At 51.4% G+C, this 14499-nt stretch overlaps 1 protein-coding gene across 8 annotated transcripts in view; it reads left to right on the top strand.

Moving 5' to 3' along the window:
* Sez6l (seizure related 6 homolog like) overlaps window positions 1-14499 on the top strand; it is a 164175-nt gene that overhangs the window by 94319 nt on the left and 55357 nt on the right. For all 8 annotated transcript variants that reach the window (XM_031337421.1, XM_031337420.1, XM_031337419.1 and 5 more), the window contains exon 2: window positions 13829-14386. In XM_031337421.1, coding sequence (XP_031193281.1) covers window positions 13829-14386 — 558 coding nt within the window. The remainder of the gene's footprint in view (window positions 1-13828; window positions 14387-14499) is intronic.

The following is a 14499-nucleotide window of genomic DNA, read 5'->3' as shown; positions in this document are numbered from 1 at the left end:
TGGGGGCACGTGATGGCTGCGTGGGGGACCACATGATGACTGCGTGGGGGCCACGTGATGACTGCATGGGGACCATGTGATGACTGCGTGGGGGGCCACGTGATGACTGCGTGGGTGGGCGTGCAAATGTGCTGGCCTTGGCCCTGGTGTTAGGGGATGTAGTCTGATTCTCACTTGGCAATGGCAGTGTGACTTGCTTAGTGAAGATTTTACCCCACCACCAACGTCTAACTCAGAGAGTCCAAAGCACACTTCCAATACCACCCTGGGAGACTCTCCTGAGAAACATGGGGCTCCCAGACACGTCCCACTCCCCAGCGACTCCACACTCACGTCACTCAGCTGTTTTGAAGGGCAACCGAGCCTGGAGTGCAGGTGGAGAAAGTGCCACCACGCTGGTTTGGGTGCTCATCTGAGCAAATCTCCCTCTGGAACCTCACCCTCCACCCCAACAGCCTCCACCACAGACACCTCCTAAGGACCCGCGCCCATCCCCTGCGCGCCGCTCCCCTGCGCGCCGCTCCCCCTGCAACCTCTGATCAAAAGAGACGGCAGCAAATACAGCATCTTCCTGAGGCTAATAAGTATGTGGCCCCAGCTGTTCCTACCCTGCTCATGCCGTCTGCCAAGGCCACGTGGACAGTCTGCTTTCCCCGTGGCGGGAGTTGAGCTACCTGGCTCATAGCATCACCTGAATGTCACAAGCCTCAGGCCCAGAGAGACAGAACCACCCAAGCAGCAGAGACACGCTGGGGGAGAGAAAGAGTCCTGGGGTTGGTTAGATAAAATGGTTGCAGAAAAGCCGCATGGAAAAAGGGGCCCAGAACACCAAGGACATTGGCCCAGGGTCAGACACACCCAGGCAGGCATGAACTGGCTTCTGGAGCTTGGTGATGGCAGCTTATTTTTCTGAACCTCAGTTTCTACATCTGCTAAATGGACCCCCAACTGAGACCCCATCATTTTTCCTTCCAAGCCCCAGACATTTTTATTATAGCCTCAAAATAGAGATTGTCCCTTAAAAATCATCTGTCCAAGGTCATCAATCTTGGGTCATCAATCAAAAGGACACTGGGAATTGTCCCACTGGTTCTTGACAACTTATGCTAGACCCATTCTGTTGTCTGCCCGCTGTACTGGGGGGGGGGGCGGGGTAAGCATTTACATTTCTCTGAGCCTCAGTGTTCTCTTCTGTGGAATGGGATGATAATACCACCACCTACCTCCCAACTGAACAGAGGGTAAATGACCCATGTAAAAGCTCTGTCAAGAGGGCTCCAGCTCATGATCTCTGATCACCAGTCATCTCTGCCATTTCCAACATCACCACATAACTACAGTCAGGTGCAACCCGGAGAAACAGTGCTAGGAATCCCGCCTCACCCTGTTTCAATCCACATATTCCTGTCTCAGCTCATTAGTGGAGACCAAGTTTCACAGAGACCACCATCATTGTAATACTTGACTAAAAGAACTCAGGAGATCCATCAGCAAATGGGGTGGGCAGAGCAGGCAATAAAGGACCAGCAACACGCCTTGCCTCCCTTCCCCTTCCTCCGTCCCCATTTATGAGTCTTGACCCAGGAACACTTGTTACACCTTGGCACTCAGGGGCTCTATGGAGTGCAAGTGAGGTTGACCTTAGACTCCAGTCCCTCCAAAGGTCAAGGTAACAACATCATACCTGAGGCCTCACTGCTCCCCCCCCCCCCCATGGGAGCAGCGACCTCTGTTACGGTCCAAGGTCCCCACATGGCCAGGACACTCTTAGGTGAGTCATACCAAAGCCAAGGGCCAAGTATTTATTTATTTATCTTGTCATTGAAAGGCATTAGATTCTATTACGTGAATACCAGGAAATTCTAAAGCCTATTGTTTAGGAGAGGGCCAGCCGAAGCAAAGGGCACGACTGTACCTGAAGTGAGGACAGGTCGCTCCAAGGGCCCTCTCTGGCACTCGCCAGCCTCCCGGGAAACCCCAGCACCTGAGTTTGCATAGAGCCTACCTCCTGTGGGCTGACTGCACCTGACACACAACCCAAACCGTCACACAGCGGTTGCAATGCTTTCCGAGGAGAACCCTGGTCAGGACACTTGTACAGACTCAGCACAGAAAGACATGGGTCGCAACACCTCCCGCCTGCGGCTGCTTGCACCTCAGATGCGGCATCTACAGACACAGACGGAGGTCAAGGGACAACCAAACCCTGGTTCCACTAAGGACCTAACTTGAAATGATTCTATTCCGCATGGCCTGGGCCCAGATTTTCCAGTGGGCTTACCAAGGAGATGAGGCCATAGACAGGGCCACAACCTCTGCCCCTCCCCCAGCTGCTTCCTGGCTCTGCTCCCCGGCCTCTTCCTGAAGTCAGATCCTCAGGCAACATACTCTGTTCTCTGCTACTGAGGGGCCAGGGTGCACCCCCCATTGTCCCAGAACTCCCTGGAAAATCCCTGGGGACCTTTAATATGACCTGCAAAATCATACTGTCCTCTGAAACAGCCTGGTCAGGATCCACAGGCGGGCCAGGGAACAGAGCCCAGGACAGACACAGCCCAGTCCCTTCTTTGCCTCATCTGGACAGAGTTTTAGGGCTACAGAGACAACTGATTCTACTTCTCTGCTTCCCCATTTCCTGTATAAGAAAGGTGACAATAGCTTTGTTCCTCCCCTCGCCCCCCCTCAGCAAACAGAGCCACTGCTATCCTGGCTGCCAGTCCCTGCAGTGAGGTGAACTGCCTTCTGGTCTCTCACAAGTCAATCACCTGTATTATTCGGGACGCACCCCAGCGCCTTGTGTTTGCTTCTTTAAGGATGAGACTGTAACGAGTCATGTCATTTTTTTTTTTAAGATTTATTTATGTTATATATATGAGTACACCATTGTCCTCTTCAGACACACCAGAAGAGGGCATCAGATCCCATTAAGGATGGTTATGAGCGACCATGTGATTGCTGGGATTTGAACTCAGGACCTCTAGAAGAGCAGTCAATGCTCTTAACTGCTGAGCCATCTCTCCAGCCCTGTGATTCATGTCTTAACTTTAGAAAGTGAGGAACAGGCTTTGGGAGATGGGCTCTGGTTCCCTACCATCCTGGCTCAGTGCACCTTGAAATGTATCTTTACAGGCATACTCTGGGCTCTGTCTTTCTTAAGTCCAGGCTCACACCGAAGAAGACAAATCACTAACTTACTCGGGTCTTTAAAGCTCATCTCTGAACAATGTAGCTTCCCTCACAGATCTGATTTCTGACCTGGGAATGCGGGCGATCTGATGTTAACAGAGTTCCCACACGGGCAGGCTTCCTCTTCCAGTGACTCAGATGTTCATTTATTCAAATATATCACAGTGTGTCCTCTCCTTGTGGCTACATTACAAGAAGTCACAAGGTCCAACATGAGCCATGAGTGGAGGGAGTGGGTGACAGAGGCTGGGGAGAGAGGCAGGGTGAGGCAGGTTCAACTTAGTAAGGAGCCAGCCCTGTTAATCAGGGTTGAAGACACAGGCACAATCGCACCGTGCCAGCAGGTCTCTGGGCTTCTTCACTGGGAGGGAGGAAGCAGTGGCCAACCAGCTTGCTGATGAAATGTAAATGAACATAAAGAATGGTCCAGGATTTCTACACCCAGTGTGAGTTAAAAGGGAGGCCCCTGGGTTGAAAAGAAGCCAGGGCAGAGAGGACAATGGTCAAAGTCACTCCAGTCCTGTGACATTCATTCCCTATGTGAGCTTATCTACTTGGCACCTGCCAGAGCCCCCTGCATCCCGCAGGCTCCTGTGCAACCTTGAGGGCAGCCCCAGGGGGTCAATTCGCAAATATACTCTGCTAGGTTTGGAGAAACATTTGTCTGTGAGCACAGCATGCTCATGGGGGGTCCCAAACTAGTCCCAAACCCAAACTGGTCCCAAACCATGACATCAACCAAGCAAGTGCACCAGCTGAGCGTCCATCTGTCCTGCCAGTCCAATCAGGAGCCATATGCCGTGTGTGACTCAGCTGCCTCCTGCTCTGTGCATGTCAACTGAAGCGCTCTTATTGGGAACTGACTTGACCAGGGTTAGCATCCCTGAGGCCAGAAGTAGCTCCTATTTCAGTTTGTTCAAGTCCAGGACTATTTACACACAAGCACAGTGAGCTGCCTTGGGGTGGAGCTGAGGCTGAAAACAAACTCCATTCCGTTTCATAGGTGCCTTCCATGCTCCTCCTGAAGCTCTTCCCATACAGCATTTTCAGTAATGCTGTTCACGAAACCAAGTTTCATGGCATGAAATTTTCCATCCGTGGTGTGATGCGGGACATTGTGGATTTCCAGATATGGGATGCTCAGACTGCATTGTAAGCAGTCCACAAGATGTCATTTAGACAAGTAGGCCTTGTATAAAGCACCAAATCTGACTGTCTACGCTGTAAGCATGCTCTTGAAGAAATGTTTCTTGGAGTGCCTGTGTGTCAGGTTTGTGGTCACAGAACAGGTTCCAGAGAGGTGCTGACAAGTCAAAGAGATGTGGGCTATGCCCTTCAGGGAGCTCCCTATCTTAAGGGGAAAGTGGGGTACAGGAAAGACTGCACAGGAGAGAGCTCCCCAATTCTGTGTCTGGTGTCCTTGGTGGAGTTGAGAATTAAGGGAGAGGACTAAATCCCAAGAGAGGAAAACTCCTGTGCAAGGGACAGAGCGCCGAAGCTGCTCCTTCATAGAAGGATTGTCTGCTTTAATATTTATTTATTTCATGTATATGAGTGCACTGTCCCTCTCTTCAGACACACCAGAAAAGGCCATCGGATCCCATTACAGATGGTTATGAGCCACCATGTGGGTGCTGGGAATTGAACTCAGGACCTCTGGAAGAGCATTCAGTGCTCTTGACCACTGAACCATCCCTCCAGCCCCACCCCTCATTTTTAAGATGGAGAAAATAGGCACTTTAAATGACAGACATTATAAATCAAGTAGGCATTTTCAGTCACAGACATTATAAATCAAAATGCACGTGATGCCCCCTGACCTCGATCCCTGGCTACTGTAAGAGTGGCTTGGCTCCCTGGAAGCTGCACTGTGACCGTGTGAGGTTGGCCCTGAAATAACAGAAGTCTAGGTTCAAAGCACCAGTCCTTCTGAGTTACCGGAAGATCTCACATCTTCACAGAGCTGAAAACTCGCCCTAATAGGAGCCGAGGTTATAAGTCAGGAGCCAGCTGTACAGAGGGGAGAGGGAGAGATACCCGGATGGGTGGGACTTAGGGCAACTGAAGCCACTGAGATGCAGCATGTCAGTGGTCATCCTGAGACAGATCTCTAGAGAGGAAATATTTAAAAAGAACCACCATGTTCCCATGCTCCATCCAGCTACTCTGTGCCCGCCAACTCTCTGGAGGGACCGGAGCTCCCAAGTTTCCTTCACTGCCACGCCAGCCCCACGCAATGACCGTCTACCCCACAGTCAGCCGCCACAACACCCAGCAACCCGGTAGAAACAAAACTCTAGAAGCTTCTAATTAACAAGTCAGATTTATATCTCAATACATTCTCAGTTCACAAGATGCCCACACAATAATTTCAGGCCCAATTGATAATGGTACCAGCTGCCCACCTAGATTAGACAAGTTATCCCAATCATTCTATCCTTTATGATATCATATCTACTGGTGGCTATTTAAAGCCACGCTGGTTCAGGATCTCCTTCCTGTCCATCCGCCTCCATCTTGGCTTTCCCCTCTCCCCTCTTCTTTGCTGCTCGCTGTCCCTGCAACTCCTAGTGCTGCCTCCCTTTTCCATATCCAATCACAGGCCTCTTGCTGCACTAATGTTATATTGTAATTGGACAGGGAAACTCCTGCAACAGAACTCCAGAACCTTCTCGGGAAAGATGTGAAGTTGAACAGAGAGTGAGCTGAAGGGCTAGTGGTTGCGTTGGGAACATGACGGCACTGCCTAAGTGGGTGAAGAGGCCTCATAGTGAGGCCTAAGGCAGGTCTCACCACAGCTGCTGATGGAGATGAGCTGTCCCCACACTCCGCCCCGGTGTGATGTGAGGGAGCTAGAACTGGCCTGGAGAGCCCTGAGGACAAGCTTGCAGAAGGACCCGTTAGAACAGGACATGAGGATATATATGGTTACGGATACTGACATCTACCCCCTGCCACTGACACATTCAGAACATGCTAGAGTTGATGGACTCAAGGGAGCATCATTAGACCCCCAAGCACGCGGTCCGTACCCTGAGCCCTCCTCCTCTCTGCCCCAGTGCCAGGCACCACAGGAATCAAAATGTGACCTTGTCTCCTAGCCAGCTTTCTTTGCTCCCTCCCACCACGGCCCATCCTCTCTGTGCTTCTCCCTCCTCTAGTCCCGGGTACAGGAAAACATTATCACAGTTGGTGGAGAAGACCCCAGCAGGCAGAAGGCGGCACCCCATTGCTTGGAATTCCCAGCTTTCACAGGACCCAGGCTGAGAAGCATTAGTGCCTCTGTTTTCCTGACAGAGGGAGGGGGGAGAGGAGGGACAGAGGGGCAAACGGACGGACGGACGGACGCTGCCTCCCAAGTTAGATGGCATAGTAGGTGTTCAGCTTGTCCCTGGAGAGAACAGCCACATCAGGTGTGTCTCATCAACACACACACCCCATCCAGCACGGCTGTTATATTTGGCTTCCCGTGTGTGTCCTCCTAAGAGCAAGGGTGATGTCCCAGCACTAAGAAGCGGCTGGAGGAGAAAGTTGGTAGCCATTCTTTCACAGATAGGCTGATTGACAGCCCCACCCCCACCCCATCCCCGAGCTGAGTGTGCGTGCATGATAAAGGAAGAATCAGTCATGTGTAACTGAAATTTCTAAGTGCTCTGAAAGAAGAATGCGTTTAACTCCATGGTCCCTGAGGCCTGGGAAAAAGCCCATTAGAGCGAGTTATTAACTCGCCACATTTCTGAAGCCGGGATCCAATCTGACTGAGTGCGGTGGGACTTGGCTCCTCGTGGCTCTCCGCTGGCTGGCATTTGAGCTGAGTCCTTGGGCTGAGTGAACTGCAGGCTGCAGGCACAACTCATCAGCCTTGAAGTTGGCCCCGAGTTCGGAGTCAGCCAGCAAGATTTGCTTTGTGTGTGCGGGAGGGCATTTCAGTACAAGATCAGAAAGTCCTTGCATGGGCAGGGTTAGCAGCCAGAATTGCCTCCTGCAGGGCTGGCACCCAAGGTCCCAGAGGGTGGATGCAACAGCGGTGAGTCATGGAGTCCATTCTCACAGGAATGTATCTTTCTGCTCCTGTGGGGGGTAAGGATGCTTCATCACTGCACATGGTAGCCCCACCACACATGTACACATATATGTATACACTCATGCACACACACCACACATATGGGCACAGACACATGCACCACATACACACACATGCACACACCACACATACATGCACATTCACACATGCACACACATGCATTCACACACACAAACACATGCACCACATATGCACACACATGCATTTCACACACACAAACACATGCACTACATATGCAAGCACACACACACACACACACACACTTGCACCTACGAGGCAAAACTGAAGAGAAGCCCAAGAAAAGGAGAGAAGGCAGTTCTCTAATCCTCCCAGACACACAGAGACTTCCAGCCAGGGTATCACTCACCCAGTTAAAACAGGGACTCTCGAAACAGATGAGTTTAAAGCAGCAACAACAGATGCTGGCATGGGTGCGGGGAGGAAGCACCCATACCCTGCTGTGCATAGACACTTGTGGCCATTAGGGAGAGGGTTTGCAGGGTCTTAAAAATATAAAAGCTACCGACATGTCTGGCAACCCCAGTCCTGGCCAGTGCTTAGAGGAAATGTTTGCAATGTGCACTAACATGCATGTGCACAGAGATACAGACACACATAAATGCACTAACATGCAAGTACAGAGAGAGATATAGATACACATACATAACTGCACTAACATGCATGTGCACACAGAGAGATACACATATGCACATAAGTGTACTAGCATGCATGTGCAGAGACACATGTATGCACATAAGTGCACTAGTATGCATGTGCACAGAGACAGTCATATACGCACAAGTACACTAATATGCATTTACACAGGGATATGTGTGCATATAATTAAAAATAAAATATATTCTTTTTTCAAAAGAGAGAAAATCCAAAGATTATCAGTACATGGAAATGATTGTCATTTGTGCTGGGGATGTGGCTTCCTGGTAATGTGTTCACCTAGCATGCACAAAACCCCGGGTTCAGTCCCTAGAATTGCATAGTGTGGCATCCCTTGGGAGGTGGAGGCCAGAGAAGCAGGAGTTCAAGTCACCCCAGTTGCACAAGAAGACAGAGGTGCTAGGTGTCCTGGTTTTACCACTGCACATGGAAGCAAGTTTTCACACTGTGCCCACTCCTCTGACTTCCTTTCTGTTGCTGTGATGAAAGCACCCTGACACAATGGAACACTTAGAGGAGGAAAGGGGTCACTTAGAGGTTTGTTAGGGGGTCAGGATTCCTTAGTCCATCGCTGCAGGAAGTAACCATGGCAGTGACCTCACAACCAAGAAGTGAGGGACATGAAGGCGCACTGTGCGCTTGTTGTCTGTGCTCAAATTGATGTCTCCTCCATTACACAGGCCAGGTCCTCCTGCCTAGGGGATGGTGCTGCCCCAGTGGGCTACATATTCCCACATCAGTGACCTCAATGAAGACAATTCCTCTGATGTGCCAATAGGACAGCACAATGTAGACAATCCCTCAAGGGGACTCTTTGCCTAGGGGATCCTGGGATGTTTCAAATTACACATTAAAATTGACTGTCACCCTTGTAAACACCCACACACAGTGCATGCGTGTGATGGCTTTCACTCTCCGGCAGAGGTTTTTAATCCTCAAATTCCAAGGATGGACTCCTGTAACCTCAGATCGGGTGGGTGTGAATTTGGGATAGAGGGCAAGATTATCTTGGGGAAAGTTTAAAAAGAGGTTTAACTCCCAGAAAACCACAGGGAGTGTGAGGGGAAACCACTAAGGGACATGGCGCCCAGTGGTTCTCTAAGGGATGCAGAAGCAGGAGACCTGCCTGGAATCTGAAGCCATGTAGAGAAACTCTAGGCTACATTGGACTACAGAATGGTAGATCTGGAGTGAGGCTGGAGGAGAAGCAGGAGGTAGCTTACTCTGTGAGTCCAGGTAAACCTAGGACTGATCCTGGCTTTGCTGAGTGGCCTTCGATACACTGATCTAGCTGCACATATCTATCTTTGTGTCCCCAACCTCTGTCTGTTTCTCTAAGGGATATATGAATATAATTTCCTTCCTAGTGAAGCCAACAAAGAGTGACATGGAGAAACAGATAACTGTGTCTGCCCACCCTGCCACCATCAAGGTCCAATGTAGCAAAGCAAGAGGCTTTGCTTGACCAAGTGGCTGGTAACTGCCACTGTGGTCAAGGGGTGATACCTTGCTTCCTGTCCCTGATACTGTGCAATTCATCCTCCCAACCATGCTTACAGGAGCTCCCCTCCTCCCCCTCCTCCTACTGTCCCTCCTCCCTCCCCCTCCTCCTACAGTCCCTCCTTCTTCCCTTCCTCCTCCTCCTGTCCCTCCTTCTCCTTCTCCTTCCTCCCTCTTCCTGCCCCTCCTCCTCACACCTCTTCTTCCCTCTTCTTCCTCCCCTTCTTCCTCCTCCCCTTCTTCCTTCCCCTTCTCCCCCTCCTCCTCTGCCTCCTTCTTTCCCTCATCCCCTTTGTATTAGTCAGGGTTTCTATTCCTGCACAAACATCATGACCAAGAAGCAAGTTGGGGAGGAAAGGGTTTATTGAGCTTACACTTCCACATTGCTGTTGATCACCAGAGGAAGTCAGGACTGGAACTCAGGCAGGTCAGGAAGCAGGAGCTGACGCAGAGGCCATGGAGAGATGTTCCTTGCTGGCTTGCTTCCCCTGGCTTGCTCAGCCTGCTCTCTTATAGAAACCAAGACCTCCAGCCCAGGGATGGCACCACCCACAAGGGGCTCTACCCCCTTGATCACTAATTGAGAAAATGCCCCACAGCTGGACCTCATGGAGGCACTTCCCCAACAGAAGCTCCCTTCTGTGATAACTCCAGCCTGTGTCAAGTTGACACACAAAACTAGCCAGTACACGCTTCTTCTTCCCCCTCCTCCTCCTCTCCTTCATCCCCATCCTCCTCTCCTTCCCCATACCTCCTCCTTCTCAATTCCTTTCCCTTTTGGTCCTTCTGTGATTAGAAGGATGGAATATGTTTACAAAAGGCTAGCTGAACTGGCCACAGCACCCAGCAGCTTACAAGTCAGTGTAGCCATTCATCAGTCACCTTGCCTGACTCTGCAGAGTCATCAAGACCAACCATCACTCTTGCTGCTCCAGTCCCCGTGGTATAGGAGCTGGCAGCTCTGACGTCATCCTGTCTGACTGCACACTTGACCTGTAGGGAGAGCCAAGGAGACAAAGCATTTATACCAGTGAGCTATGGCCCACCGAGAAGCTCAGGGTCCCAACCCTGACTGCAGGCAAGCTCTTTACACCCAACCCCAGCTGGGTCTCCCTGACCTGTCACTTCCTCTACACAAGTCCCAGTCCACCATCTACAAAGACAGTCACCATCAATCACAAGATAAGAGCCCCAGAGAGTGCCAGACCACAGCCTTTTGTGCAAACCCACATCTCCGATCTTTTGGGGCAAATCAAAGATTTGGTTCTTTATAGAGGGAGCCAAGCTGTAGGACAGTGGATGAGCCAGCTCCTCTCTCCCCCAGGATGTGCGACTGCAGCTGGCAGGAATTGAACCCCATCTGTGAAGTCTCAGCACTGGACCAGGAACCTGTGTTCGACTCCTAGATGACCTTGTCCTGTCACCCACACCCACCCCTCCTCCTTGATTCCCACTCCCTGCTGCCCCGGAAGGGATGTTAGCTGATGGTCAGCACCACCCAACAGGTGTATTGGTTACTGCCAGCTGCAACTGCTGAGGTCCACAGAGATCACAGCTGTGCGGCAGCAGTTCCATGAAAGTTAGCCAGACTTTTCCAGCGGCTGCTCAGATCTACTTAGATGGTGTCACCTGACAGGCCAGAGATTACAGCTCGGCCACCGTCTGTCTGAAGAAACTAGACAAAGGCAGTAGGCAGACCGAGGACCACTGTCCACAGGAGGAATCTCTCAGTACCTTTGCTGCAGTTGCTCCCACTGCTCTAGATTCCCACAGAGAAAATGCTATGATTTCCATGAGGAGTGACGGCAGCAGCTGGCACCTGCTAAATGCTGGCTGGGATGCAGCCCTTTTCCCTCAGAACCCTGCACATCAGCTCGCTGAGGGATGACAGCCCCAGTGAGCCAGCAGACAGTGGCCACGCTGGACAGCTGAGCAGACTGAGGTTCTCTTGGGGAGGAAGCTGCTGCTGGGAGCACAGTGTCTCAGGGATGAAATGAGGTTGATTTCTATGTACGTACCACAGCTCAGCTTAGAGTTTTCCAATTTAAGATACTGTCCTGGCTGGTTTTATGCCAACTTAACACAAGCTAGAGTCATCTGAAAGGCGGGGACCTCAATTGAGAAAATGCCTCCATTGGATCCAGTTGTAAAACTTTTTCTTAATTGGTGATTGATGTGGGAGGGTCCTGCCCATTGTGGGTGGAGCCATCCCTGGGGTGGGGGTCCTGGGTTCTGTAAGAAAGCAGGCTGAGCAAGCCATGAGGAGCAAGCCAGTAAGCAGCACCCTCCATGGCCTCTGCATCAGCTCCTGCCTCCAGGTTCCTGACCTGACTTCCTTCAATAGAGAAAGGAGGGAGAAAGCTGAGGGCAGTCTTCTTTCATTCTCTGCCTCTCTTTGTGTGTCTGGGTCTGGGTCTCTCTTTATCTGTGTGTCTGTCTGTCTCTGCCTCTGTCTCTCTTTGTCTCTCTGTGTGTCTCTGTCTGTCTCTATTTGTGTGTGTCTATGTGTTTGTGTCTGTGTCTCTGTCTCTGTATCTGTGTGTCTGTGTGTCTATGTGTCTGTGTGTCTATCTCTGCCTCTGTCTCTCTCTGTGTGTCTGTGTGTCTGTCTGTCTCTGCCTCTGTTTGTCTCTGTTTCTGTTTCTCTTTGTCTCTCTGTGTGTCTCTGTCTCTATTTGTGTGTGTCTATGTGTTTGTGTCTGTGTCTGTGTCTCTGTGTATGTGTCTCTCTCTGTGTGTCTCTCTGTCCCTCTTTCTGTCTCTCTTTCTGTCTCTCTGTCTCTGTCTCTGTCTCTGTCTCTCTCTCTCTCTCTCTCTCTCTCTCTCTCTCTCTCCAACAGTTCTCATGCACTTCAGTCCTCAGCCAGCTTCACAACCTTGACCCCTTGCTTGGTTGACAGAACCTCACCTGTGAGCCAAATCAAGCCCTTCATCCCTGAGCAGCTTCTTGCTGGACGTTTGGCCATAGCGATGGGGAAGATACCCAACAGGCCTCTGTGCTCTGTTTCACTTCTGCACGTCGTCTTCTTTCTCGATCTCTAATGCTCTCTCCTTTTCCTTCTGCCTGATGCCTCTCTTCTCTGCTGGGGGTAGTGCCGGGCATGTGGATGGGCTGCTGTCTTTAATGGGCACATCTGCAGTAACTCCTCATTTGATAGGGAACAAGCCAGGATTCTGGGAACTGGGGACCCAATGCACAAGGCCACACACGACCAAGTCATCACTGGAAACTTACAACTTTGGGGCTGGGGTGTGGCTCAGTGGGTAGAGTACTTAGCTAGCGTGTGAGGCCCTGGGTTTGAGCCCTGACACCACCTAAATAAAACTGGGCATGGTAACACATACCTGTAATCCTAGCACCTCAGAAGTGGAGGCAGGAGGATCAGGAAATCTAGTTCATCTTCAGCTACACAGCAAGTCTGAGGCCTGCAGGAGCTATAGGAGACCCTGTCTCTAAGATAAGAGAGAGAGAGAGAGAGAGAGAGAGAGAGAGAGAGAGAGAGAGAGAGAACTTGGCAGTTTGACTCCAAAGTTTGAATTCTTAAAGGGGCATAAGTCTAAGCTTTCCCTACAAGACCTGATATCTTCGGCTATTACCTGCTCCTTATAGATGGTGTGGAGGCTGATCTGCTGTCAGAAAGAAAGAAAGTGCTGACTTTAAACCACTGAAAGAAAAACTAGTGAGGCTCACAAATCCATATTCTTTCAGCCATTCTCTGATGGAGCTCAGATCTTTGCCTGGGCACTGTCTTTCCTGGTGACACTGGGCACTACAGACAGCTGTGTCCTGGTCACATGTGGGTCAAAAGGGAGACCAAGGAGCACTCGCTCCAGGATGCGTGGCTGCTAAGCTGTGACTCTGGGTGGTCTGGTGTGTATGCACCTTAGGCTTGCAACTGTTGTTGCGATTTGTTGTGACGTCATTCCACTGTAATTCAATGTCCAGGTTTTACTCTCAAGGTTAGAAGTAAGCCGCAGACTAGAAAGGTCCACAGGTCCTATTCACCCTTGCCAGCTCTGGCCCTAGAACTTCTCCCTTGAGCTCGCTGCTCTGTGGCAAACCTCATCCCCAGCACCAAGCCTCCACCTGTATTCACAAATCCTTCATGAATCTGCTTCAGGGCCAATCAGCAAATGACTATCTCCTGCAACGTCCTGTGTCATGAGGCCAGTGCCCTTGGCTTCTGTAGTCCTAACCTTTTCTGGGTCCCAGCACGATGAGCCTCAACTCTTCAAGAAGTGAGGAGAAGAAGGGGAAGAGAAGTTGGTTAATTAATTGCTGCCTGTGCAGTCTGCGGTGTCACCTTTAGAGGCTACCTTCTAAAGCTGACAGGAGATGAGGCAGGCCCAAGCTAATGTTAGATTTTCTTCTCTTCTCCCCAGATGGTGGTCCAGAGGAAGACATGCACCCTTCCGATGCCTACCTCCTGCCCTCTGCCTCGCTGGAGAGCAGCCTGGAAGAGGGGGTGACATCAGCAGCCCCAGGTCCCCTGCCGTCTAGGGAAGCTCTGGAAACACTGGAAGGGTCCTTGCCCCCTGCACTCCCCGACGAGGCCAACGTCCAACACACCCCAGCCCTCAGGAAGGGTCTGCCGTCCCTGAAGCAGCTCAATTCAGCCCGGAGGCAGCTGAGGCCCCTGGCTACCCCGACAACTCTGCAGAGACTAGGGTCTCTTGCCTCGGCCACCACGAAGGCACGTGAGCCTGGGGACCCCGAGCAGCCCACAGCGCCTGCGCCACTACAGATCGCGCCCTTCACCGCTCTGGCAACCACACTCCCACACAGCCCACAGCCTGCGCAGGCTCCGGAGGACAGCAACCCGGGTAGCCCGCTGGACAAGGGGGACAATGAGCTGACTGGGTCCGCCTCCGAGGAGAGCCAGGAGACCACTACGTCCACCATTGTCACCACCACCATCATCACCACAGAGCAGGCCCCAGGTATGCGAGGCTCACCTCCCACCCCTGCTGTCTTTCATTTCTGGATTCTCTATAGTGGGTGTGGTCTCCATAGTGGGTGTGGTCTCCATAGTGGGTGTGGTCTCCATAGTGGG

Source organism: Mastomys coucha, unplaced genomic scaffold (genome assembly GCF_008632895.1).
Source record: "Mastomys coucha isolate ucsf_1 unplaced genomic scaffold, UCSF_Mcou_1 pScaffold22, whole genome shotgun sequence".
Taxonomy (NCBI): Eukaryota; Metazoa; Chordata; class Mammalia; order Rodentia; family Muridae; genus Mastomys; species Mastomys coucha.
The sequence above is the reverse complement of the archived record's forward strand: the minus strand, read 5'-3'. Positions and strand labels throughout refer to the sequence as shown.